At 46.9% G+C, this 27,713-nt stretch overlaps 1 protein-coding gene across 1 annotated transcript; it reads right to left on the bottom strand.

The window, feature by feature from the left end:
- LOC115081148 (extracellular calcium-sensing receptor-like) lies at positions 1-27,016 on the bottom strand. The gene is made up of 4 exons (XM_029585654.1): positions 26,969-27,016; positions 25,789-26,628; positions 14,325-14,552; positions 1-974 (listed from the first exon to the last, which is right to left on the bottom strand). Exons 1-4 carry the CDS (start codon positions 27,014-27,016, stop codon positions 24-26), a joined length of 2,067 nt encoding a protein of 688 aa, XP_029441514.1. The 3' UTR covers positions 1-23.
- Between the last annotated feature and the right edge of the window lie 697 nt (positions 27,017-27,713).

Here is a 27,713-nt window from a genome sequence, read left to right as displayed (position 1 = left end):
TTAACCAATATGTTACAAGGCAATTACTTTGTTTTCTTGAGGCTCCCTGTGGCTTTCCCCATTAGGAATTCCTTGGTGTTCATGTCTGGTCTGATTAGGATGATATAACATTTGGGGAAGAATATACAACCCAACAACCCAGCACTGGAGGACAAAATTGCAAATATTTCTACAGCCACTGTGTATTTCCCTGTTGTGCTAAGATAAGCAGGAATGAAAGAGAGCCAGACAGCAATGAATATAAGCATGCTGAAGGTGATGAACTTAGCCTCATTAAAGCTATCAGGCAACTTTCTAGCTAAAAACGCTACAATGAAGCTGATAGTAGACAACACGCCCATGTATCCCAGCATGAGGCAGAATGCAACCAATGACCCTTCATTGCATTCAAGGACTATCTTTCCCATTTGGGATTTCATGCTCATGTGGTAAAATGGGGGAGCTACGACCTGCCAAGAAACACAGATGAGGACCTGGACCAGACTGCAAGCTAATACTAGAACATTGGGCAGTCGTGGCCCCACCAATAACTTTAGGTTGCTGGTTGGCTTGGTAGCCTTGAAGGCTATGACCACCATGATGGTCTTGGCCAGCAGGCAAGAGATGCAGATGGCGAATACAATGCCAAATGTCATGTGTTGCACCATGCAGGTCAGAGTTGTGGGATGGCCTATGAACACTAATGAGCACCCAAAGGACAGAATGAGGGCTAATAACAGGAGGTAGCTGAGTTCACGGTTGTTTGCTTTCACAACTGGGGTGTGGCGGTTCTGAATGAAAACAACAAGGATAGCAGATGGCATCAGGGCACCAAGCACAGAGGTAACAGCCAGAACCATACCCAAGGGTTCTTGATAGGACAGAAATTCGATGGACTTCTTCTGGCATCCATCTTGTCTCTTAGTGGGCCATTGGTCATCGGGGCACTTCATGCACTCTGTGGCATCTGCAGGAAGAAGAAATGCCAGATGTGGCTTTGAGGGAAATCAGAATGGGAGTATCATTCACCTTAGATATTCTTTATCTTTTGCCATTTTCTATGTATCTATCATCTTGTTGAAATGCAAGATATATCGATGTACCCTGACTTTAGAGTCATTATTGTTTTCTGTATAATTTTTTATGATTGTACTGATGCTGTAGTGTTTTCAATATAACTTGCTTGTGGAGGCTTTGCTATTTTGAATCCTTCCTTCTGTAGTCATTTAGAAATTGAAAAGGAGTTTGTAAATCAAAAAATTAAATTAAACCTTGGCAAATAAAAAAGACTTATTTTCCAGCCTGGTGACATCCATACGATAAAGTCTAAATGAACACATTATCCCTTGAATATGAGACTTTTTACCATAGCGTTTCATATAAATATGGCTTGCAATATTTCTTCCCTCACCAGTCTCATGAAAGGCAGAATACTTTCAAAATTGTGTTATGTTCTGTTCAACCATTTAAAAAAATTGTTATAGTTACCTGCTGACACCCATTGAAAATTCAACAGATAATTACGATTGAACCCAGCACATATTTGCAAGTCTGCTGACCTACCCTCTCATGTACCCTTCCAGCCCCTTTACTCTATTGGTCAATGTCACTGTGTTTCCTAGGGATGTGCTGTTTTGCATCGTATGTGCGTCAGATGATAGATATTGCTCCCTGGTGGCTACCAGTGTATCCATGTACACCAGTCAGCCCCCCCTCCAACAGAAAGATAACCCCATGCATATGTTAGATATAGATTGTTAGCTTCCAGGTCATCATAGGTCTCTTCTTGAAGATGTTACACCATGAATTACGTAAGATCTACAAACCACTGAGGGACTTCAACTCAGGAAAACATCACAGGGGATATAAGTATGTTTTAATGCTTTCAAATTACAGAAAGATAGTGTAAACCTTATTCTTCAGGCAAGCTTTTGGTGATAAAGAGGGATTAATTTCCAGTTAGTAATTAAGGAATAACACCTTCAGTCTTCCATTTAACATCAGGGTTTTTATACATGAATTCTTTTGATAATGTTGTCTATGCTTCTACTAAGTTGGTGCTTTAACTAAGTTTGAGTAAGGCCAATGTTTGTATGTGATATAATCTATTGACTTATTGATATCAATTGGAAGATATCTTTGTGTTTATTATGTATGTTTCTTGTACCCAGCCATAAATGTTGGTTTGCAAATATAATTTTTTTTTTCAAATAAATAAAACAGAAGGCAAATTCTTCACTAGGAAATCTACTTTTTAAGATTTTAATATATATGCTGGAACATGTTTGTCTATAAACATTTGCTCAGAACTAACTGTATACCCTGTAATGCTTTTGTCCATTAAACTGACCTAGACAGAACCATTGTATCCTCTAATACCAACCTTCCATCCTTCTAAATATGCTCACTACTGAGTGGACTTCATAGCACTCACCGGTTTGGTTACTAAACTCTTCTTTGGAGCAGGGGATGCAGTCAAAGCAGCAGGCAGGTTGCCCTTCCAGAATGGCCTTCCGGAACCCAGGACCACAGCTCTCACTGCAGATAGAGACGGGAGCCTTAACAGAGAGAAATGTGGAGGGGGACAGAGCAAATTTATCTATTAATAATGTACCAAGAGTGTCTCTATTTCAGATAAGAGTGGTGTATAAGATCAGACACACACACTAGAAAGGGTGAAAATAAAAAGACTGGAAAAGAGATCTGAGGGGATGGAAGCAGCAGAGAAAAGGACTACTAAAATGATAAACTCTACAAAGAGGGGCTTAAGACAGGCAAAATGAATAAGCTGGAGGAAAGAGGGCTTATGCTAGAAACATCAAATATTTGTCAGGCTTCAATAGTACAGGATGGTGAAATGTTGCATAGAAAAAGAGCTTCAAGATTAATCTCCCTCCTTTGTGTGTGGCAACCCTCCCGCTTTCATTGGCTGAGTATTGCAATCTGATGTTTATACTCGGGTACCATGGAGTGTTTCACACAAGGGGGGGGGGGGGGGGGCCAGTAAAGAGGAACACCCTCCTTCCAGTTGGGGCACCTAAGCAGGACTAAAAGGGATTAAAACCTACCCGAACATCCCTCAGGGGTAGAGGGGGAAGGTAGAGGTTTAATAAGAAGTAATCATAAGATAACACAAGTATTGTAGGGTAGATTTTCAAAGACGAGCGCGTGTATCTATCTGCGTGTGGTTCTCGGCACATAAATGCGGCGATTTTATAATATGCACGCACATGTGCAGGCGGGATCTGACTCACATGTCCATGGAGGGATTTTAGTTATAAACACATGGCGACAAGATCAGGCCTACACCTTTCCTAACCCCCTACCTTACCTTCCTCTCTTTTCCCCTCACCTCCTCAATCCCTAAACCCACCCTAACTAACCTCTTTTTATTTGCAAACTTACCTGCTCCTTCAAGCAGCAGTAAGTTCCGCATGCCAGACGGAGTGTGCTTCTCTGGACAGGGCCTCATGGCCCCGGTCCCGGTCCCAGGTGGTCTCCGCCCCACCCTGCCTCCAGCCCACCCCTATCACAAAGCCCGACACTTCTCTGCGTATTGGGAGATACACTCGTGGCTGGACTGTTGCGAAAATGCATTCTGTGCTCGCACACGGCCCGGCCACGCAAGTACCTCCCGGTATTTGCGTGCACCGGGTTATTAAAATTTGGCCTTTTCTGAATAACATTTAAAATTGAATGTGTTAGAGTCAATTATTAATTCATTTATCATATAAATCATGTATTTTAAACAAGTACTTCTGTTTTTTCAGCAAACAATAATTTTTTCTAATCAAATTCAATGCCCACATTATAATAAATTCTATAACTTTCTCCTTTTTATCCTAGATCCTACTATTCCAAGAACATAGAGCAAAGAAATCCAGAGTTCCTGTATTCTAAAAAGTAACACAGTCAGATAAGTATTTGTCTGTGCAATTGTAACTATTGATTCTTTTATGTCAGTTTCATAAATGAAACCATAACAATTGATTCTATGTATTTTTATTTCCTTTTATGCTTCCCTAGATCACGTGTGAGAATGTACTCCTCCTTCAGAAGTGTTGTGTTCAGAGGACCACAGGCCCATCCCGCAGCCCTCCACCCTTATCTGATAGCTGGGCCCGGCTGCATGGCCTCCCGACACCACATCTCCCTGCTGTTCCCAGCAGTCCCTGCACAGCGTCCTCTTCTGAGTGTGGCAGAAAGCCAAGCCGCACCACTCCAGCTGGCCTCTCTTTGTGCAGTACGACACCGCTGGAACATTGGGCCCTGGATCGCCTTTAGGGACCCCTCCTCTCCTGCCTCCCTAGGCACACGCGTGGCCGATTCCCCCACATTTAAATGGCAGTGGTGGGAATGGGCAGGAGGCGCACTCGGATGGCATCACAGGCTGGTCCATATATAAGTTTGCTTCAGATGCTGCTTCAGTGCTTGGCAATAGGTTGACTCCTCCTGGAGAAGTTCTTTGCCAGTGTTCCTGAATCCTGCTCCTGTCTCTGCTGTTGCTTGTGTCCCTGTGACTCCATCCTTGTTCCTGCAGTCTGGTTTGTCTCTTGATCTCCTCTTCTGTGGACATTCTTCCTTCTGTCTTCTGCATCTCCTCCTGTTCCTGTGGCCCCTCACCTTCCTCCTCTTCATCTTCTCCCTCAGTTTGATCTTCTGGCTTTGACTTTGGACTGGACCCCAACACTACTTGACCTCCACCTACCACTGACCACAGCCTGTACCTCATCTTCGATTGAACTCTGCCTGCCCCCGACCTATGCCTTGTCCAGACTCCGCTGCCTATCACCAGTCCTGAATGTGGCTTGACCTGACTGCAAGGCCTGCTATGCTGGCCTGCCTCATCTACCAAGCTTTGCATCTTCATCTCCACAGATGCCCGTGCCTAAGTCCAGCCTGCCTCAGCTACCAAGGGCTCAACCTAAGGGAAATGAGGGCTGGTATTGGTGAAGCTCCAGTTGGGCTTCTGCTCCGACCAGGTCCACCTACCATGGTGGGGACCTGCAAGTCTCCTCTCTGCAGGTTGTGCCAACCCCGCCTCAGTCTACGTAACCCCTTCCACAACAAGAAGACATCCTGGGTGAATATTTTTTCTCTTTAGGTATTTTCTTTTTCTGTTCATTCTGATGTGTTGTCTCTAATAAACAGGCCTGTCTTTTTTTTAGGCTGGTATGTACACACATAACTTTATTTTTCCTTTTTGGACTCCCATCTCAGCCAATCAATGTTTACTTCTGGGTTAAGCTCACCCCTTTCTTCTCCCTAGCCCCAGTCCTTTGACATCCATCTTATCCCTGGCCACGCTCTTCCCCTTTTGCTCCCTTATTTATTACCTCACTTCCAAATGCACCCTATGTCTGGCATTTGTGGATGACTCAGATTGGAACCAGTTATACATTTTTCAAGTTGGCAGAGAGTGCTTGTTGGAAACAGGATGCTGGGCTTGATGGACCCTTGGTCTGACCCAGTATGGCATTTTCTTATGTTCTTATGTTCTTAAATAATGTGCCTTCAAGATGGCAGCTGTTGAGGAGGTTCCAGAAATGACATCATGACTGTGCATGCACAGTAAAAATAAAACAAAGTGCATTTCAATCATAACGCTGTGAACCATGCTGCAGGCAGCCATCTTGGAATGACATCACAGGCCATGACATCATCCCTGCACATGCTCAGACCTTTTTGTTTACTAGGTGAGAGCACGGAGGGCAGCCATGTTGGAAGGAATGAGCATGCTCAGTAAGCAGCCATGGGATTTGAAAGGATAGTCTATATCAATAATCAATTTCCTTCTGTTTTCTGTCATTAAAATAATAAAAAAGAAAATCCTTTTGTTTTCTTTTTGCAACAAGCCATACATTTTTATGCCAGTGTTTTCTTTTTGTGTTTACTAATTTCCACGCCTTCCTTTGAACTCAGACTGCTTGAGAAAAGAGAAGAGACCATTTTTTAAAAAAGAAAACATCTCATCTAAGGTTATAATTTCATCTCAGCAGAGAATTTGTGTAGCAGAGAGAAAAGCGACTACTCCCACCCACCCCTCATGTGCCTTCCTCTGTGCTACCTGCAGTTAGCACAGAACAGAGAAAAAGGAAAATGCATTTCATCACTCTCCCTTATTTATTTTTAAAATGTTTAAAATCGATAATTCTGTAATAAGTAGAATCCAGACCATACTATTATTTTTGAGAAGTAAGGAAGAAAGAAAGAGCCTGTTTTATTTTGTAAAAGCAAAAGAGGCTGTTTTTATCAGTAAGTTCTAAATTAATTTAGTTTTTGTATTAGACATTCCAGAATCCCCCTCCTCCTTGCACCTTTTCTCCGTCTTCCACTAGGCACCATTGCTTTTATTCAGGGTCAGAGTATTGTTTTGATGGCTGGAGCACAGCACACTGTGCACAAGGATATACAGAAAAGATGTTTTCCTAGCGTTTGTAGCAGATGGATCAGAACCAATGGGTATAGTGTACTCGTGCTAGCAGTTGGAGATGGATCAGATTTCAATCTGACGTCAGCCCCTAGTACATATACCCTGCAGGAAGTGCAGATCCTCAGTATTTTCCGTCTCCATAGCAGTTAGGAGCTATCTGCACGGCTCTCAGAGCGTTGGAACCAAATTTAAAGAAGAAAATTCTACTGAAGACGAGCCCCGCTCTCCTGCGGGTGATACCCTCAGGTCCCTCCCCCAGTCGAGATTCCGAGGTGATTTCCGTGATCCCTCGAGGTGAGCCTCGGTCCGGCGGGCCGAATCGCGGCGGGACCTAGCCCCCAAAGGACTCGGGCGCGGCATAGTGGCAGCCTCGTTCCGGCCGGCCGACGAATCGCAGCGAGGACTTACAGCCCCCGAGCGAGAGGAGTTAGGGCGCGTCGAGAGCAGCGGGTGCACCCTCAAAAGCAGCGGTGAATGGTAGTTGCCCCTCTCCCCCTGCAGCCGGAGCACCGCCCGGGTCGAGAGACCGGGGAAGCGCCGAAGATAAGGTAAGGTAGAAATCTTTTAACTTGTGCCGGCTCCGAGGATGAGGAAGAACGCAGGCAAGGGCCGAAGCCAGCGCCACCGGTTGATTGCCCTAGATGGGCCAGACCCGGCATTTGCAAGGGCCTTCCATGTGGAGACCCCTCTGAGGTAGTCACCATCTTGCCCGCATGGTCGCCGTCGCCATCGCCATCTTGGCCTTAATCTCGCCGTTCACATCGCCACCCAGCCGAGCGCCACACAATTTACCTGTGCGCACCAAACCTACTTCTGCGCGTAAGTTATACGCACAAGAACCCTTGGACGCATAAGCGGCGCGCGCAAGTCCAGTCGCACGGACTACGCGCACTCGACTACCCGCGCGCACATCCCGGGTTAAGCACTCAGATACGCGCACAAACCCCGGCTACTAAGCGCACAGATAGATACGCGCGCATGCGGCCAGGCGCTCCGGTGCGAAAACATGTACGCGCAGGCACCCTCGACACCCTCCAATAACGGAAGTAAAATCCCTAGGCCTCTGCTCAGCATGCCCACTCAGGGCCTCCCAGAGCCAGGAAGCCGATGCCTTATGCACCCAATGCGAGGAGGCCCTGGGAGATCCACCACAGGCTCAGTCTTGCCCAGGGCGGGGACTAGCTCTTCAGGGGGCTCCCTGGAGCTAGCAACCCCCAGCGGGACTCCCTCTCAGCCAGAGGCTCCCAGGGAAGCAGCGCCACTCAATGTGGACCCCTCGTCTATTTCTTGGGTGGAAACTCTTCAAGGGGATTCACGCCTTTGTCCGAATGCAAACGGATTCCTGGGCGGACCAACCACATACGTCGCAGGAGGCCCCTATGCTCCAGGCCCCTCAAGACCTAGGCATAGGCTTTTACCGCCAAGTAGTCCCACCTTTGGGGGTACAGACATCTCAGAAGAAGAAGTCGAACCTCTAGAAGAAGGAGAACTCCCCCCGGGGACAGAACCCCACCGAACCATGAGACGGTTCTTCACAAGGGAGGAGCTCCCGGATCTGGTCTCCCAAAGTCTGGCCAGAACTGGCGATTCCGGATTTCAGAAACCCAGGGGGATCCCGAGGAGAACCCATTTCTGGAAGGCCTTCGACAGACCTCCCGTCATTTCCCGCTCTTGCGAGCCGCTCAACAGCTAACTCTGCCTTTAAAGGGGGGCGGGCCTTGGCCAGCTTGTACCCCTGGATCCAGCAACCAAAGACATGCTCGCTTGCCCTAGAGTGGATGCAATGGTCTGTGCAGTCTCCAAGCGCACCACCATTCGGTAGAGGGAGAGGAGCAGCACTCAAGGATACGCATGACCGGCGGCTAGAAGCCATGCTTAAACAGTCATTTGACGTGGCCGCTATGTCTCTTCAGATTGCGGCCCTGCTGCACCTTGGTGACACGTGCCTGCTTATCCCAGGACAGGAACGGGCACCCCGGGAGATATCCTGGACCCAGCGCTATCCTTTCTAATGGACGCAGCCTCAGACCTCGTATGCACAGCGGCCAGAGGAGTAACATCGGTGGTGGCGGCCAGGAGACAGCTCTGGCTCAGAAGCTGGTCGGCCCGACCCATCTTCCAAAACACGCCTCACAAGGATGCCCTTCAAAGGAACACTTTCTGTTCGGCAGCGATTTTAGAAAAGATGGCGGGCAAATGGGGCGAATCCCCAGTACCGCGCCTTCCAGAAGACAAGTCAAGGAGAGCCCAGCGACAGCCTTCCAGGGCCTCCAGGGGCAGAAGCTCGCAGCGCTTCAACCCATACAGGAGCCAGCTACCAGGCGCCCCGCTCTCCGGGCAGGAACCAGTCCTTTCGGAACAAGCACAACAAGAGGGGAAAACAGCTCGGGCTCAGGGCCCGGCCGTGCTCCTCAATGAGATCAGCCGACCCATCCAAGGAAGCCATAGGGGGCAGACTGGCCCTATTCTACCAAAGATGGGTCGAGATAACTTCGGACAAGTGGGTCCTAGCCATCATCCGGGAAGGGTACTACCTGGACTTCATACGCACCCCCCCGAGCAGGTTTGTGGAGTCACCCTGCCACGACCTCACCAAAAAGGCGGCAGTGGAAGTTACACTGGCCAGGCTACTGAACCTCGAGGCCATAACTCCGGTACCTCCTCAGGAGATAAACTCTGGTCATTATTCCATATATTTTCTCGTTCCAAGAAAGAGGGAACGTTCCGACCAATCCTGGACCTCAAATCCATAAACCGATACCTGAAGGTCCCCCGCTTCCGCATGGAAACCGTGAGATCCGTAATAAAGGCAATACAGCCGGGAGAGTTCCTCACCTCCCTGGACCTGTCAGAGGCGTACCTGCACATCCCAATTCATCAGGAACACCAGCGTTACCTACGTTTCAAGATCCTGGGCCATCACTACCAGTTCCGGGCCCTACCCTTCGGGCTAGCCACAGCACCACGGACGTTCACCAAGGTGATAGTGGTAGTAGCGGCAATACTGCAGAAGGAAGGAGTCCTCGTACATACTTACTTGGACGACTGGCTAATCAGGGCAAAGTCACCAGAGGGAAAGCATCCAATCAACCAACAGAGTCAAGTCTCTACTGGAGAGCCTCGGATGGGTGGTCAACATGAACAAGAGTTCCCTGTAGCTCTCACAATCGTTGGAGTACCTGGGGGTCCACTTCGACACCAAGGAAGACAAAGTCAGCCTGACTCCCACAAGGAGATCAAAACTGTGGAACCGGTTGCAATCCTTGATGAGCGACCCTCGCCCCACGGCATGGGATTACCTGCAGGCCCTAGGGCTGATTGCATCCACACTGGAAGTGGTCCCTTGGGCGAGGGCCCACATGAGGCCTCTACAACACTCACTGCTGTCCCGTTGGAACCCACGGTCGCACAACTACACCGTACACTTAGCCCTCCCGGGCACAGTCTGGACCAAACTACACTGGTGGCTGCAGCCCAGCCACATGAGCAGAGGCTCTGATAACTACAGATGCCAGCCTATGGGGATGGGGAGCACACTGCGAGGAATTAACCGCCCAAGGGCAGTGGAACACAGAAGAGGCAGGATGGAACATCAATCGCCTAGAAGCGCGGGCAGTCAGGCTCGCCTGCCTGCGGTTCGCCCAAAGACTCCGAGGCAAAGCGGTCAGGGTGATGTCCGAAAACGCCACAACGGTTGCCTACATCAACAGGCAAGGGGGAACCAGAAGCCAACAGGTGTCACTGGAGATAAACCCACTGATGGCATGGGCGGAAGCAAATCTACAGGAGATCTCCGCCGCCCACATCGCCGGGAAGGACAACATCATGGCGGACTTCCTCAGCAGAGAAAGTCTAGACCCAGGAGAATGGAAGCTGTCTCCCGCAGCCTTCCGGATGATAGTAAACCGGTGGGGAACACCGGAAATGGACCTTCTGGTGAACAGAACCAACGCCCAAGTACCCAGATATTTCAGCCGCAAGCGGATCTACAATCCCAAGGGATCAATGCCCTGATGCAGGCCTGGCCACGGGGGACCCTACTATACGCCTTCCCGCCGTGGCCCCTCTTGGGCGCAATCATTCACAAGATACAGCTACACAAGGGACTAGTTCTTCTGGTGGCCCCGGATTGGCCAAGAAGACCGTGGTATGCAGACATGAGAAGACTGCTGGCAGGGAACCCTCTACCCCTGCCCCCTCTCAGGGACCTGCTACAACAGGATCCGATCTTCCACGAGGACCCAGCTCAATTCTTTCTTACGGTCTGGCCATTGAGAGGGCTCGCCTGAAGAAGAGCGGATACTCGGGGGCGGTAATAGACACCCTCCTCTGAGCACGCAAGTTCTCCACATCGTTAACATACATAAGGATCTGGAGAATATTTGAAGCCTGGTGCGAAGATCACGACATCAAGACACATTCACTTAAAGTTCCCGTGATGCTGGAGTTCCTACAGAGTGGACTCCAGAAAGGATTGTCCCTCAACTCCATCAAGGTACAGGTGGCAGCACTTGCATGCTTCGGCACCAGGGGCGAGAGCGATAGCCTAGCCTCTCACCTGGATGTGTCACGTTTCCTGAAAGGAGTCAAACACATTCGTCCACCTCTGAAATGGCCGGTACCTCTGTGGAATCTCAACCTCGTCTTGAACTTTCTATCTGGAACCACCTTCAGACCTCTTCGAGGGCTATCACTCCATCAGCTGACCCTGAAGATTGTCTTCCTACTGGCAGTTTGTTCAGCGCGACGCATCTCTGAACTACAAGCGCTGTCTTGCCGTGGACCCTTTCTTAGGTTCACTCCGGGATCCATCCAGCTGCGCACGGTACCGTCATTCCTTCCCAAAGTGGTCTCCCACTTCCATCTGAACCAGACCATCTCGCTCCCGTAGGCGTGAGCCCTGAAGAATTCGGAAGAGGCCCATAGTCTGCGTCACCTCAACGTTGGCAGAATCCTCTCCAGATACCTGGAAATGTCAGAACCCGTATGGAAGATGGACCACCTTTTCGTCCTTCACAGCGGGAAAAGACTAGGGGAAGCAGCCTCGCGGGCAACCATAGCCCGATGGATCAAGGAAGTCATCAAGGTGGCTTACGTAGAAGCAGGGAAACCTCCGTTTCTACAGATCAAGGCCCATTCGACCAGAGCCCAGGCAGCATCCTGGGCAGAAACAAGAATGATGTCACCCGCCGAGATTTGCAGGGCGGCGACATGGTCCTCCATCCATACCTTCTCCAGATTCTATCGTCTAGATGTTCAGGCCCGGGAGGACACGGCGTTTGCAAGGGCAATACTGAGTGGGTCACAGGCAGCCTCCCACCCGTTTTGGAAGTAGCTTTTATACATCCCATTGGTTCTGAGTCCATCTGCTACACGCTAGGAAATGGAGAAATTACTTACCTGAAAATTTTGTTTTCCTTAGTGTAGACAGATGGACTCAGCAGCCCGCCCTTGGCTGCCGTCACGCATGGAATTGCAAATGATTCAAGGGTAAGCCTCCTTTTCGTTTACCTAGGTCTCCACCCGGCTGGGTGTCGACACTTTCCGGTTGAGCTCCCTGGCGGTCTCCAGCTATACTCAATCGACCAGTTCAAATTAATCCAGTTAATCAAGTTATATTGTTTATATAGTTACGAAGTTATACAAGTTAATCAAATTAACCAATCGGTCAGTCAAACATATATCCACAATGCTTTGCAAGGAAGAATACTGAGCATCTGCACTTCCTGCAGGGGTATATGTACTAGGGACTGACGTCAGATTGAAATCTGATCCATCTCCAACTGCTAGCACGAGTACACTATACCCATTGGTTCTGAGTCCATCTGTCTACACTAAGGAAAACGAAATTATCAGGTAATTTCTCCATTTCTTTACAGAGTATGATTTGAGTTCAGTAATAAAAAAGTTATTTTAGGAACTCCAATGATTTGTTTATGGGTCAAAAAGTTAGAAGATGACTCAGGAAAGATGAAAGGGATTCTTGGCTTTGCGCCAAGAAATCCAAGGAATAAGTGCCGCCTTTCTTCTTAGGTATCCTTGCAAATACATTGTGAAATATATTAAAGATTGTTTTGTTTTTTATGTTCCTGAACAGTTAAAAGCCTTTGTTGATTCCAGGAAACTGTTAAATCCGACTGAAATTTCTAATTTGTCATCTCTATAATTATGGTACGGGATATTTCAGGCAATGCCATTTCCTAATGTGATATAATATTTTCTGATATAATTTCTCCAATATTTCCTTCTTTCCCCTCACCCCCCCCCCCCCCCCCCATGTTTTCTTATTTGGGGACTAATGCAGATGTTTTTGTTTCTTTTGAAATTATTGCTAATGTGTTTGGGTTTTTTTTCCACATCTATGTTACTTTTACAAAGTGGAAGCTTTGTTATAATTTAAAGAATTAAAAAAGAAAATCAAGACTATAAGTACCTGTGTGCAGGGGAGTAAAACCAGGACTGGATGAACCTGTCCTGAAAATACGGAGCCGGTTCGCAACCCTGTTCAGTATTATGAAATTCACTTGATAGGGGCAGCCCGGACTATTTTGAAAAACGTCTACTGCCGGGCCCAGAGCTTAGGAGGCACTCTGGACACCTAATACACCATCAGTACTTCTATCATAGTCCAGGAAAGATCCAGATGATGGGCTTGGATGGAGAGCCGGCATCCAAGGGGGAGGAGAGGGGATGATTTTTAAGTAAAATTGTTAGGGTTAGGCAGGGCCTGTACCCAGAGGATTAAACCTTTAAATATGTTTTTAATTACTTATTGGCTGCCTTCATGGGCAACAGGAGGTGTATAGAGATCCCAGAGGCTTTTACACATCTGGGAGGGTGTTAGTATGAGCTGATCTGTCCCTTTCAGACATGCCAGCTCCCAAATTCCTGGGGACACCTTTGTGTGACATTTTGGGGTCAAGTAATGCAAAAGTATTTTTCCCAACAGTATTTTACTGCCGGGGAAAATACTGCAGGATTTACAAAGCAGCAGGAAGTTGCTTAGTAAATGACTTCCTTAGGGGTACGCATGTAAGATTCGCGCATAACCCCCGAAAACCTACCCCTGTGCGCCGCCGAGCCTATTTTGCATAGGCTCGGCGGCGCGCGCAAGCCCCGGGTCGCGCGCATGTCTCGGGGCTTTAAAGAATGGGCGGCCCAGGGCGTGGCAGCGGTTCGGGGCCGGGCCGGGGAGTGATGGCGATTCGGGGGCGGGCCAGAATCCTCCTGCACAGCGGCCTGTGCTGGGGGGATGGCGAGCTGGTGCGTGCAAGTTACGCCTGCCAGAGGCGAAATAAGGTGGGGGGGGGATTTAGGTATGGCTGGGGTGGGTTAGATAGGGGAAGGGAGGGAAAGGTGGGGGGACTAAAAAAAAAGTTCCCTCCAAGGCCTCGGAGTGGCCTTGGAGGGAACGGGAAAAGGCATCGGGCCTCCCCTAGGGCTCGGCGCACGCAAGGTGCACAAGTGTGCACCCCCTTGTGCACGCCGACCCTGGATTTTATAACATACGCGCGGTAGCGCGCACATGTTATAAATTCGGGTGTACATTTGTGCGCGCCGGGTACCACTCTACAGTGTAATGCAAGGAGGAACATAAATAAATAAAATTTACTTCTGACTGTTGCAATGTTTCTTCCCACAGAAGCCTTTCCATGATACAGACTTGCAACTTTGGATTTTGGGGTGGTGACTCTACTACTGAGCTAAAGGTCCCAGACAGCTTCTAATTAATTAAAAATAAATCAGAGTCAGATTCAAAGCAATCTGAAGCTGAATTTGATTGACTGAAAAGATCAAATAAAATGTTAATGTGACTGAAATTGTACTTCATTCAATCAAAGAAGGTTCCTCCCATCATTACTACTGAGCACCTTGTCAATCAGTTTTGTATGAAGACAGGGGGTCATCTAACCTGTGCATAATCTTCACTCCACGTGATGGCGCTGGTGTTGATTATGATGTCCCGGCCACGGGCGGCTCCTGAGTCATAGTGACCAATCTTTACATTGGAAAAGGAGCCACTTGAAGTCAGGTACCAGTTAAGAATGTCATAAGCAGCCGGAGGGTTTCCCTTTTGGTCAAAGAAAATCTCCCGGCCCATGGTGTTCTGGAATCGCACCTTCCATACATAATGCAGGAGCTGTGTGGAGAAAAGGAGACATGCTTGCATTGATTTTACACAGTGACGGCCTGATTTCATGGGTGTACAGTGTTTTCAGCCTTGACAGCCTTGACAGCTTTATCCAGAATTTGTAATGCATTTCTAGCTGAGAAACAGACATACTACTCAAATATAGAGTATGACATAGTGAGGGCAAAGGTAGCGCCGGCGCCATTTTGAAAATTGGCAATACGGCCCGCGAGCAGGAGGTCGCTCCTGGACCCCCGCTGACTTTTGGCAAGTCTTGTGGGGGTCAGGAGGCCCCCCCAAGCTGGCCAAAAGTCCCTGGGGGTCCAGCGGGGGTCCAGGAGCGATCTCCTGCACGCGTGACGTCGGGAGCCAGGAACCAAAATGGCGCCAGCGCTACCTTTGCCCTGTCACATGATAAGGGCCACCGGCGCCATTTATCAACGCAGCCGTGGCCAGAGAGCTGGAGATCGCGCCAGGACCCCCCCCCCCCCACTGGACCCCAGATAATTTAAAACATTTTGGGGGGTTCGGGAGGTTGGGGGATTTGTTTTAAAGGTTCGGGGTGGGTTTTAGGATTGTTTTGGTGTGCCGGTTTTCCCGCCCTCCCCCGATTTATGATTTTTAATGATTTAAAAAAAAACAAAAAAACACGATGATCAAATTTCCCTCCCCCCCCCAACCAAAATCGATCGTTAAGAAGATCGATCACATGATTCACACCCCTAATAATGAACACAAAAACCATTTAAGCACAATGACAATGCTGGAAAGTATAAAAAATGAGTAGCCAGTCTATTATCCAAAAATTGCTTGCAATAAATCAGAAAACAAATAGGTAAGGGGTTCCTCCTGGGTATGGTTCAATTGCCCCGACAAGGGTCTTATAACAACAAAAGCGGCTGCTTCAGGGGGAATCCCTGGTATAAAGAACACCCGATGATCTTTGGTAGGCTTCTCATCTAACGGGAGAGAAACCAAGAGTATATGGGCTAAAACGCCAATTGATTTGTTAATTACAGATGAATTGGACTTATACCTGTAAAAGTAACTGTCAGGTATACACGGTCAAGACTTACCTCACCCAACAAATAAGATTTATTATGACATGATGTAACCGAACCTTATTGCACTTGTTAGAATGCACACATTTAACTACTTTAATTATCGTGCCTGTATGTAAACCGTTGTGATGGTATATAACGTAACGACGGTAAAGATTTTAAATAAATAAATAAATAAATAAACAATTAATTAAAAAAATAATTAGATGAATAAATATACTAGACTGGTGTGGGAGTTTCAAACATAATGAAAGTAGAAAGGTCACTCAACATCAGGAGAGAAAACAGAAGCAAATTTAACTCAAAACTCAATACATTGAAGGAATGTGAAAGTCAAGCAAGGAGAAATGCACATCTCAATAAAAATCCACTGTGTCTGAAAACGCGGGCAGACCCCCTCTTCAGATTGCCTCTCGGTAGGGATCACATTTGAAAATGTATTTCCCGTGGCTAAGCCTTCCTCCCGCTGTGCATTCTCACCAGCAGGAACCAATAATGAAGTCTCTCTCTCTCTCTCTCTTTCTCTCTCTGTATATATACATCTCCTCCATCAAATCGCTCCAAATGCTACAAAATGCCGTGGCTAGAATTTTTACCAGCACCCACAAAACAGACTATATTACCCCTGTCCTTAAAGAACATTGGCTTCCTATTTCCTCTTGTATCCTTTATAAGACCTTATCTATTATTCACAAAACGTTTCCTCATCTCCAACCGACCCACTAGATCAGCCTACAAAGGTAGACTACACATATCCTCTCCTAAGACCACTCATCTCATTTCCATGAAAGAACGAGCCCTATCTATTGCAGGACCTGCCCTCTGGAACTCCATGCCCCCGGACCTCCGCTTAGAGCCAAGCCATGCACCCAGAAATTAAAGAAAAAACTAAAGACCTGGCTTTTTAAACAGGTATACCCTGAATAGTGCCCTATCCTCCACCTTTCATCCTTCCCTCCCTCCCTCGCCCCTTTAGTTACCTTTCTCCCCTCCCCTGCCCCCCTTTAGAACTCCCTATTCAGGTTTGTTCCCTCCCCCCTATCTCTCCTATCCTCCTAGGCCCCCTCGCCCATTTTCTTCTCTCTTATACCTCCCCGGCTCCTCAAACTCTGCATACTGCACTCTCCCGTGCTCTTACTTACATAGTGTTTTTCCCCTTATGTTACCCAGCCCTTGATATCTCATTACTTTTCATCCAAGTTCTATTCTCCCTATTATATGTATTGCATTATGTTCTCTGTAAATATGATGTACCCACGAATACCAGTATAGAAAAGCATTTAAATAAATATATATATATATATATTTGTATATACATACTTTGTTTGCCGTAATAATATTTTGTGCACTGCAAATAAGGTTTTCAATTTTTTCTCTTATTGCCAGTTAAGATGGTCCAGTCCTGATCTTACTGGTATCTGGGTTTTTCCAGGAGAAATAAGAATAGGTCTTCACATGTAATGTTGTAAAACCAGAACTTGATCAGCAGATATGGGACCGACCAGGAAGCCTATCTTTAGAAACAATGACTTCAACCATCCAAGGTAAAGCACTCCATGAATGGGGCAGCTAATATCATTCCAAGGGAGGTGTGACTTACATTCTTGGCCAAATATGTGGTTCACAAGACAAATAGGCTCATCTTGGGGGAAGGGGCAAGGGCATGGTTGGAATTTAAGCCTACAGAAGGCAAGAAGATGGCTCCTATGACTGGAGGGACTCCAACAATACTGTGGTTATAAGCAATGGGAGATGGTAAAGGAGGAGATTTGCAATGGTGTTTCTCATTGATTGTTCTCTTTAATTGATTTTGTTTCCTTGAAGCACACCATAGACCATTATAATTTTGTTGCGAGTGGACTCAAGGCCCGATCATTGGAGAGAGCATGAGCCCTTGGACCACGGTACAACCCTAGGGCAAGGATCCAAGGTACACTCTGTGGGTAGGTGAGCACATCCAGGCATGGACTGGACAGAAGCTTAGAAGCTCTAGGAGACTTGGAACACTCGGAGACTCTACTTATCTGCATGCACAGGAGTGAGATTCAGCAACGCAATTCTGGTCTCTGGGGTAGCCCTCAAGCTACTTGAAAGCACTTTTGGACCTGATGCTTGGGAATGGCTTGTGTATCAGGACAGACAGAGGTTGAGGACAGAAGATGACTCTGAAGACATGGAGCTCAGACAAAGGCACTAAAGATATGGAACTCAGACTCAGTTTGATCCCTATGCTGCAGCATGCCCTACACAGCCCATGGGTTGGTCGCAGACCATGCCGAATACGGAGCAGACTCTGGGCTTGAAACATGATGAATACTTGGCACAGGAAACATGATGAAGACTCTGGAAGAAACATGCACCACTGTGCACCCTACACAACCTGTGGGCTGGTCATGGACCATGCCTGAAGTGAAGCAAACTCTGGACTTTAGACTTGGACATGGATGGAAGCTGAGCAAGGGGCTCCAATGACCGGGAACAGGATTCATGAACTCAGGTTGCAGGAGTTTATTATTTATTTATGTATTTATTTAAAACTTTTCTATACCATCGTTTAGTAGTGCACCATCACCATCAGAACCAGGGACAGGGCCATGGCATTTAAAAACAAGGGACTTCCAGAGATTTCATCAGCGAAGAAGACTGGCCTTGTGCCATTAGGCACCCTACACAACTCATGGGATGGTTGCATACATGACACTGGCATGCCTGGAAAAGTGGACGAGAGAAGACCTGGAAGGCAGGACTTGGAGACAAGGACTGGAACATCAGGGACTTGACATCAAGAACAAGCAGAAGATACAGGGACCATCAATAGACCAGGAACATGGAACAAAGAACATGGAGCTCCCACAAAGAACAAGGAACAGGTAAACCTGAAGGAACGAAGAACTTAAACTCTGAAGACTCCTAGAGCGAAGAGGTGGGACAGGTTCTCCAGGACAAAGCAACTCCTTCTGAGGGTGAGGAACAGCAGATTGAAGAGCCCTTTTATAGGGCTGACTAGATGAGGAGGCAAAGATGTCATTAGGGAGGGCCACATAGCGTTTCCCATCACAAGCCCTTTAAATGTTCAAGAGGGCTGAGCATGCACATGCCTAACAGAACCCTGGCAGGAAATGGAGTCAGCATCATCGAGGGAGCTCAATCCATGCTCCAATGCATCAGGGCAGTGGCAGCTTAGGCCGCAAGAAGCCGGGCTGAGACAGCGGTGCCCCAGGGCCACATGGAGACAGCAGGGGTGACCCGGGGGAAAAGGCAACACTGGAGATCATGGCATTCCAAGGCTGCACTGGGAAACAGGAGCAGGAAGTGGCAGCAGTGGGGGTGAATAAGCCACTTGCAGACCTGACTGAGGGCAGCAAATGCAACAATTTTCAGTAGAAATCTGTAAACAGCTCTAGAGTAGGATTCTCCTGTGGCTTCTTTGCAGACATCTTTGCATAGAGTCTCAGTCATCTCATATGTCCTGGACAAACTGGGTTCAATGCAGGTTGTGATGCCTTTTGTCAGATTGACTGGAAAAGGCTCTTGTATCTCTAAAGCTGGTGTATAGTAAATTATTTGGATAAACTTTATATTTATGCAATAAAATTTATCATAACATGCAAAGAAAGAGAGAAGCCTAGAATTTTCCTAAAAATCAGGGCATTATTTCATCAAAAAGAAGGAAAGGTTTTGGAAAACATAATTGGGGGCATTTTCAAAGAGCTGGTCAGATCTCTGCACAGAACTTGTGATGGATTTGCTGAGTCTGCATAAGTGGATTTTTATTTACCCGAAAGCTCGTACAAATTTTTCACCATATTTATCTTTTTAGCCGCATAGTAAAGAGCTTATCCACAAAGCATTTTGGAAGTGTGTTTGGGAATTCTACAGGTATATTTTTTATTTTAAAAAATGTACAGGCATAGCAGACAAGCTGCCAATGTGCTCACTTTATAGAAATCAGGTGATTCTATATGCTCCTGATGAAACTCTCCATTCATCATCCCATCCATTGCCCAGGCCACGCTAACCAAACCTAATAACAGGGACTTCTATTGTCTGGTCCCTAAACTGTGCGAAACTATGGCAAAGGGCATGAGAGCCAGAGAAGACTACCTAGGATAGAGAAAAAAACTGCAAGGATTGACTTTTCTGATTAGCTTTCCCATTATTTAATAATTGAGTGATTCCTCCCTTCCACATTACCACACATGGTAGAACCATACCTGGGGCTTCTGATTTCAATTAATCCTGAGATCACTGTGAATTAGAAAGGGGGGGTGCATGCGGGTGCTGCAGTAGTTTGTGCATTTTCTTTCATACATACACACACTAACACGCACATATATTCTCTCTCATTCCCTCTTTCACAGACACAAATGATCATTCTCACACACACTCACTCCTCATTTTCACACTCACAGCTTCTCACACATGCTCACTCACTCATTTCACTCTCTTATCCAAACACAAACATTCTCTCTCTCATTCACACACATGCTCAGTCATTCTCTCTCCTCATCCCGAACCCACCAGAGAAAAAGCTTCCTCCTCCAGGCTCACAGATCTCCTCCTGCTTCTTCTGCATCTGCGAGAGGTAGGGAATAGATCACAATCTGCTCCCCCCCCCCCCAACAGGTGCCAACAATCCTATTTGAATTTCCTTCCCCCTCATTGGGCCCAGGCTGGTAGGGATGTGCAGAGGGACGCCATATGTTGCATTCGGGATTCATATTCGTCGGGGCAGATACGTTGCATTCGGCAAGGGGAGCCCCCATACGTTAATGCGTTAATGGGTATTCGTTCCCCGGCTAAAATTGAATTAACTACAACCCCACACCCTTCTGACCCCCCCAAGACTTACCAAAACTCCCTGGTGGTCCAGCGGGGGGACTGGGAGCCATCTCGTGCACTCACACCCTCGGCTGCCAGTATTCAAAATGGCACCGATAGCCTTTGACCTACTATGTCACAGGGGTTACTGGTGCCATTGGTCAGCCCCTGTCACATGGTAGGAGCAATGGATGGCCGGCGCCATTTTGTGCTCCTACTATGTGACAGGGGCTGACCAATAGCACCGGTAGCCCCTGTGACATAGTAAGAGGAAAGGCTATCGGCACCATTTTGATTACTGGCAGCTGACGGCCCGAGTGCAGGAGATTGCTCCTGGATCCCCGCTGGACCACCAGGGACTTTTGGCAAATCTTGGGGGACCCTCCTGACCCTCACAAGACTTGTCAAAAGTCCCTGGTGGTCCAGCAGGGGTCCGGGAGCGACCTCCTGCACTCGGGCCATCGGCTGCCAGTATTCAAAATCGCACCGATAGCCTTTGCCCTCACTATGTCATAGGGGCCGACCACCAGGGAGTTTTGGTAAGTCTTGGGGGGGTCAGGAGGGTGGGGGGGTTTGTTTAAATTCGCTCCTTTAGACGGCTGAATAATTCGGTGAAGATTTGTTGTATTCGTGGGGAATCGCGATACATTTCACTTCCCCACGAATACAACGAATATGGCACTATACGTTGCAGATTGCCAATTCATAGGGAACGAATGCACATCCCTAATGGCTGGTACTGTGTAGGGGTCGATTGTTCTTTTACACTTTCCACCTCCTGCTTAGGGACCTGGCTGATCAGCTTTCTCCTTATTCTGCTTGAGGGTTGATGCTATTCCTTTTTTCAGCCATTTGATCTGAGTCCCACACTCCTCCTCTTCTCTTCCTGCATGGACCAGGTAACTTTCAATTCTGGGGCCTGGAGTCTCCAGGCCAAATCCAGAGAGTTCCCAGGAATAGACAGAACACCTGCCATATGCACTTAGCTCTTAACTATTCTTGTGTTGATATTTACTGCTTATTGCCTACCTATTTATGGAGGCAGCATATTTATTTGATATATACCTGATTGATTTACTTATCTACTCTGTTTCAACCAATATGTGACTACTGTTATGTCTGACTATATATATATATATATATATATATATATATATATATATATATATATATATATATATATATATATATATATATATTAATGTATACACTGCCTATGTATTACAAGATATGGTGCTATGCTTCATCATTAGGAACCTTCCAACAATGGTAGGTGTGAAGGAGATTGTGAGTGAAAGGTGGGTTCTTTCACCAGAGATGATAGGTTTTAGAAGTGCTGTATAATATTGTACCATAGGGGGAGTTATTAAGATAATTTCTGAAGTTTTAGAACCTGAATCTGTTTCTGAAGAGATAAGAGATATTGTGTGGAGATATTAGTTCAGCTGGACAGAGTACAAGTGTCTCTCCCTGGTATGAGCTAAAGAGTAAAGACTAGAGATGTGAATCGTGTGCCAGATCGTCTTAATGATCAGGTTCGGCTGGGGGGGGGGGGGGCGGGAAATCTGATCGTTAAGATATGTGAATTGGAATCGTTTCCGATTCCAATTCACATTGCTAATTTCTTTTTTAGGGAGGCCCGTGCCGCTAAAAAAAAACCCCACCTGACCCTTTAAATCGACCCCCCTTAGTCTCCCCCACCTTCCCGACCCCCCCAAAACCTTTTAACATTACCTGGTTGTCCAGGGGGGCCTCGGGGGATGATTTCCCGTTCCCAGGCATCAGCTGCGCTAAAATAAAATGGCGCCGATGCCCCTTTGCCCTTACCATGTGACAGGATATCCGTGCCATTGGCCAACCTCTGTCACATGGTAGGAGCACTGGATGGCCGGCGCCATCTTTAAAGATGGCGCCGGCCATCTTTACTCATCAGCCCCTATTATAGAGTATAGTGACAGGGGCCGGCCAATGGCACGGAAACCCTGTCACATGGTAACGAATCTGCCACTTGGGCCGTCAGCTGCCGTCACGGAGAGGGTGGTGGATGCCTGGAATGCCCTTCCGGAGGATGTGGTGAAGACCAGAACTGTGAAGGACTTCAAAGAGGTGTGGGATAAACACTGTGGATCCATAAAGCCAAGAGGCCACCAATGAAGAGTGGGTGACTCGCCAGAATGATGGCTACTGCCTGGAGACAATACCCTTATTCAATAAACATATACATGCTTACTGTGACTCCAACATCGCTCTAAGCTTCAACAGCAAGAGGAAACGTGGAAAAAAGGATTTGCACTCACAAAGAGGGGAGTAGCTGGCTTGTTACGGCGGTTACTACCCCAAACCAAATAAGCCTGATACTTCACTTTCAATGCATATACAGCATAGTTCTCTGCTCCAACGGCAGGGGAGAAGAAAAAAGGGTTCGCACTCACAAAGCGGGGAGTAGCTGGCTTGTTACGGCGGTTACTACCCCAAACCAAATGTGCCTGATACTTCACTTTCGATGCATTTCCAGCATGGCTCCCTGCTTCAACGGCAGGGGAGAAGAAAAACAACCAATAAGGGCTGTATAACATAGTCTGGGTAAAACAAGCATGGGTGTAGCTTGCTTATTGCGGTGGTTACTACCCCTACTACCCCTAACTAATCAAGCTAGATATTTCACTTGGATGCAGCTCCATCACTGCTCTCTACGTTAATGGTGGGGGTGGAAGGGAAATAGAACCAAGAGCTAAGAGAAACAGATAAGTATGAGAGAAAAAATGTGTGAAGCTTGCTGGTCAGACTGGATGGGCCATTTGGTCTTCTTCTGCCGTCATTTCTATGTTTCTATGTTTCTATAAGGGCAAAGGGGCATCGGTGCTATTTTAATTAGTGGCAGCCAAAATGGTGCCGATGGCCTGAGAGCGGGAGATCGCGCCGGGACCCCCCCATTGGACCACCAGGTAATTTAACATTTTGGGGGGGTTTGGGAGGGTGGGGGAGGGTAAGGAATTGGTTTTAAAGGGTCGGGGTGGGTTTAGGGGTTGTTTTGGTGTGCTGGTTTTCCCACCCTCCCCCAAATAATTCCCGTGCCCTATTTAACAATTTATGACGATAAATCGGGGGCATTTGTATTGTATCATGCACTCTGACGATTTTGGACGATTTTAAAATTATCTGACGATAATTTTAATCGTTCAAAAACGATTCACATCCCTAGTAAAGACCAATCGGAAGGAGAGGAACTCCTAATACATCATCCATCTCAGTGAGTTGTGTGATGAAGGAGGAGAAGTTTCCTGTTCTTCAGTGGGGCCTAAGGGATGGATAAGGTCTTAATGAGGACCTGAGAGGGAAAACTTAATTTGTACCGTACCCAAGTGACGGGAGAAACTGAGTAACTGTTTTGTGCTTTTGGACTATCTCATGAACTGTGAACTCTGCATTGCTTACATGTTCAATATTTTGTCCTTTTGCAATTCGTTTTTTTTTCTGTGGAATACCAAGTTGTGGGGACTACATTTATAAATTACTTGGGCCCCCAAGGTAATCCTGCTCCCCACAGCATGAATTCATGCATTTTTCCAGAGGCTGCAGCAGTCGGGGGGAATAGGGGAGTTTAAATATATTTCTTATAGAATTTTATAAATGCAGCCAATTGCACAGAGCACACGCGAATCATTTTATATATGCTATAAAGGGGCGGATTTTCAGAGCCCTGCTCGCGTAAATCCGCCCAAAACCGGGCGGATTTACGCGAGCAGGGCCCTGCGCGCCGGGAAGCCTATTTTACATAGGCCTCCCGGCGCGCGCAGAGCCCCGGGACTCGCGTAAGTCCCGGGGTTCTCGGAGGGGGGCGTGTCGGGGGCGTGTCGGGGGGCGGGCCCGGTCGTCGCGGCGTTCCGGGGGCGTGTCGGCAGCGTTTTGGGGGCGGGTACGGGGGCGTGGCTACGGCCCGGGGGCATGGCCGCGCCCTCCGTACCCGCCCCCAGGTCGCGGCCCGGCGCGTAGCAGGCCCGCTGGCGCGCGGGGATTTACGTCTCCCTCCGGGAGGCGTAAATCCCCCGACAAAGGTAAGGGGGGGGTGTAGACAGGGCCGGGTGGGTGGGTTAGGTAGGGGAAGGGAGGGTAAGGTGAGGGGAGGGCAAAGGAAAGTTCCCTCCGAGGCCGCTCCGATTTCGGAGCGGCCTTGGAGGGAACGGGGGGAGGCAGCGCGGCTCGGCGCGCGCAGGCTATACAAAATCGATAGCCTTGCGCGCGCCGATCCAGGATTTTAGTGGATACGCGCGGCTCCGCGCGTATCTACTAAAATCCAGCGTACTTTTGCTTGAGTCTGATGCGCAAGCAAAAGTAGGCTGATCGCGCTTCTTTTAAAATCTACCCCAAACTGCACAGAGCACCAATTTGACATGGCAGTATATAAAAACATTAAATATTATTAATAATGGGGTCAATTTTCAAAGTAGCGGCCATGCGTCCATGTGTGAACAGTTCCTGGTGCTTGTGCATGGGAGCGACTATTTTATAACATGTGCATACACAAGTAACATGAAATGGGGGAAGAATTTTTAATTAATTAAGGATCAGATTGGGAGGGAAGTTCCCTACTTCCCTACCTAACCTTCCTCCCTCTTCCCCTCTCCTTCCCTCTCCTCCCTGACCTCTAACCCCTTCCTAGCTACTTACTTTTTTTGTTTCATTACTTACTGCTCCTCTGGTGCAGAAGTATTCGGTACACGCAGGCCGGCTGCCGGTGGGTGCTTCCCCAAGGCAGCGTAGAATGGCGCTGTGCTGGCCTGGCCCCCTCCCCACCCCTCCCCACCCAGACCCCACCTCCAGCCCGCCCCTTTGAAGAGGCCTGGCACTTGTGCACATACTGGGATTTACACACATAGCCGGGCCCGTTTTAATATGTGTGCGGTGCATGCAAGGCCAGGCCATGCGTGTAATACCCACTTTTTACAGTGCGGGCCTTTGAAAATTGACCCAAATCATTTTTTAATTCAACTTAAGAATCCGCACAACTTTCAGCCTCTTTGATAATCAAAAAGAAATGTTTTATAAATAGTTTCTTTAATCGCTATGAATTGTATTATATTGTTTTATGATTTATAATTGTGTACATCTCCTTGGGCAGTCGAGAATGGATCTGTAAAGTGATTAATAAATTTTAATAAATAATTATTCATTTATGTATACAAGTAGCTGGTGATTTAAGACAAGTCAAGGCTGTCTAGGCTGAAAAGTCTATAGTACACATTCTTCTGCAGTTAAATGCCCTTTTAAAAATTTACTTCACACTGCCTGCAATTGAATTTTAGTGAACTCTACAGGTCATGCATACTTATAATCACATATCACATGCAAAAATTGGCCCATACTTGCCAAGGCTCAAAGTGCTTGATGTCACCACATGTCCCATTGAAGAAAGGTCCTTTTCCAGGTTCACAGGTATACATGGCATGTAGGGCACGGGCCACAATGTACACAGCATTATAGTTGTTATAAGTGGACCTTAGGTTTGTCATATCAAAGAAATAATTATCAATAGTCCTCAAGTCTTCCTTCCCTGTGCAGAGTTTCCTTTCTCTGCTTAGTTCTTGAAGAGTGGCCTGGTCCATGTTGGGGTCAGCCCACCTGCAGCCAAAGGCTTCTTCCCAAAATTGCCCAACAAAGATGTCTTCTGTAGCTCTTAAAGGATGAAGGTTATAGAGGTATTCTTTGAACATTGGAATGTTGCCTGTAGGAACAGTGATTCCAATAGTTCCTTTCAGAATTTTAAAAAAATCCTTTTCATTAAATAATGGAAAAGGACCCCAGCCATCTGAAGCAATCCAGACTTTCCCAGATATGTCACTCTTTGCAATTGCCAGCATCATCAGATAGAGATTCTCGGCAGTGGAAAAGACCACAATGACCCTTGCTGTCATCTTCTTCACCACCTCCACAATGCGCTGCATCTTCTCTTGAGAGTAAAACAGGGGGATGATTTCATAGAAAGCAACACACACCCCAGCCTTGACCAGCTCTTCTTTTAGCATCTGACTCCCAATCAGTCCATAATCATTGTTCTCAACGAGGATTCCAACCCATGTCCAACCAAAGAAATTTATCAACCGGGCGATGCCCAGAGACTGCAAATCATCACTTGGAACAGTGCGGAGGAAAGAGGGAAATTGACTTTTATCACTAAGAGTGGCTACAGTTGAGGCATAGCTGATCTAGAATAATTTCACCAACAGCATTAATTAGTTTTTATTACGCTTCATCAGCATTTATAAGAGTGATAACAAATTATTTTTTACTTTTCTTACAGGGTATCTCAGGACACACTAAATATTTTCGGCCTTAACCATGTCCATTAGAACACAGGTGATCAATCTCTTCAAGTACATCCATCCATTCTCATTCTTAACAATAAGTAATAGCAACCATAATGACTTCCCATACAACCACATTTTTAGTCTGGCTTTTTAAGGGTAGCAAGCAATGCATTGAAATTGTCTTTACAACTTGCCAGAGCAGCAGGATATATCATAATTTATTATAATTGATCCATACCTGTGCCTGTTTATAGACTCCCAGTAGTTGAGCTATGGTTATGGACATCTTAGACTGGTTATCTCCAATCACTGCAGCTAATGGAGATGACCCCCTGCATGCATAATTCGGAATGGGATCATTGTTTCCGGTGAGTTGCCACATTGTACCTTGCAAGGACCTGGATGGGGCATTGCAGGAGTCGTATATCCAGAGCCCCAAGGTGATGTTGGGCAGTAGGGAGATGTTTTTGTTAATTTCATTCAAGGCAAAGGCCATGACATTCACATGTTGGTAAAAACTTAACTGTAGTCTAAAAAATATCAGAAAATATCCATGGAAGATAAGCAAATGTACAGCAAGGAGTGTATTTTTTAAAGGAGTTAAATAAGTAAAAATAGCATATATAAAAGAATTTAGTGTGTGAAACCTTTTGAAAATTCAGTGCTATGGAGTGAATTTTCAAAGGAGTTACAAGCATAAAAGTAGCAATTTACAATAGTTTTTTACGTGCGTAAATCCTTTTGAAAATGTTCTTCATAGGTTACATTTTCAATACGTCACTCCATTGGCAATGCACAAACCCAGCTGATTTACAAACACAAGATATTCACATGCACTGAATTTAAATATCAACTTATTCTATGGATAAAACTATGCACATTCACTTAAATGATTAGAAAATTCAGTGCATGCATACAGCTTTGGAACATGCCGCTAAATCTCACCCTGAGTGCCTCTTTTCTATAAATGTACATACATTATC

The sequence above is a fragment of the Rhinatrema bivittatum genome, chromosome 19 (genome assembly GCF_901001135.1).
Source record: "Rhinatrema bivittatum chromosome 19, aRhiBiv1.1, whole genome shotgun sequence".
Classification (NCBI taxonomy): domain Eukaryota; kingdom Metazoa; phylum Chordata; class Amphibia; order Gymnophiona; family Rhinatrematidae; genus Rhinatrema; species Rhinatrema bivittatum.
The sequence above is the reverse complement of the archived record's forward strand: the minus strand, read 5'-3'. Positions and strand labels throughout refer to the sequence as shown.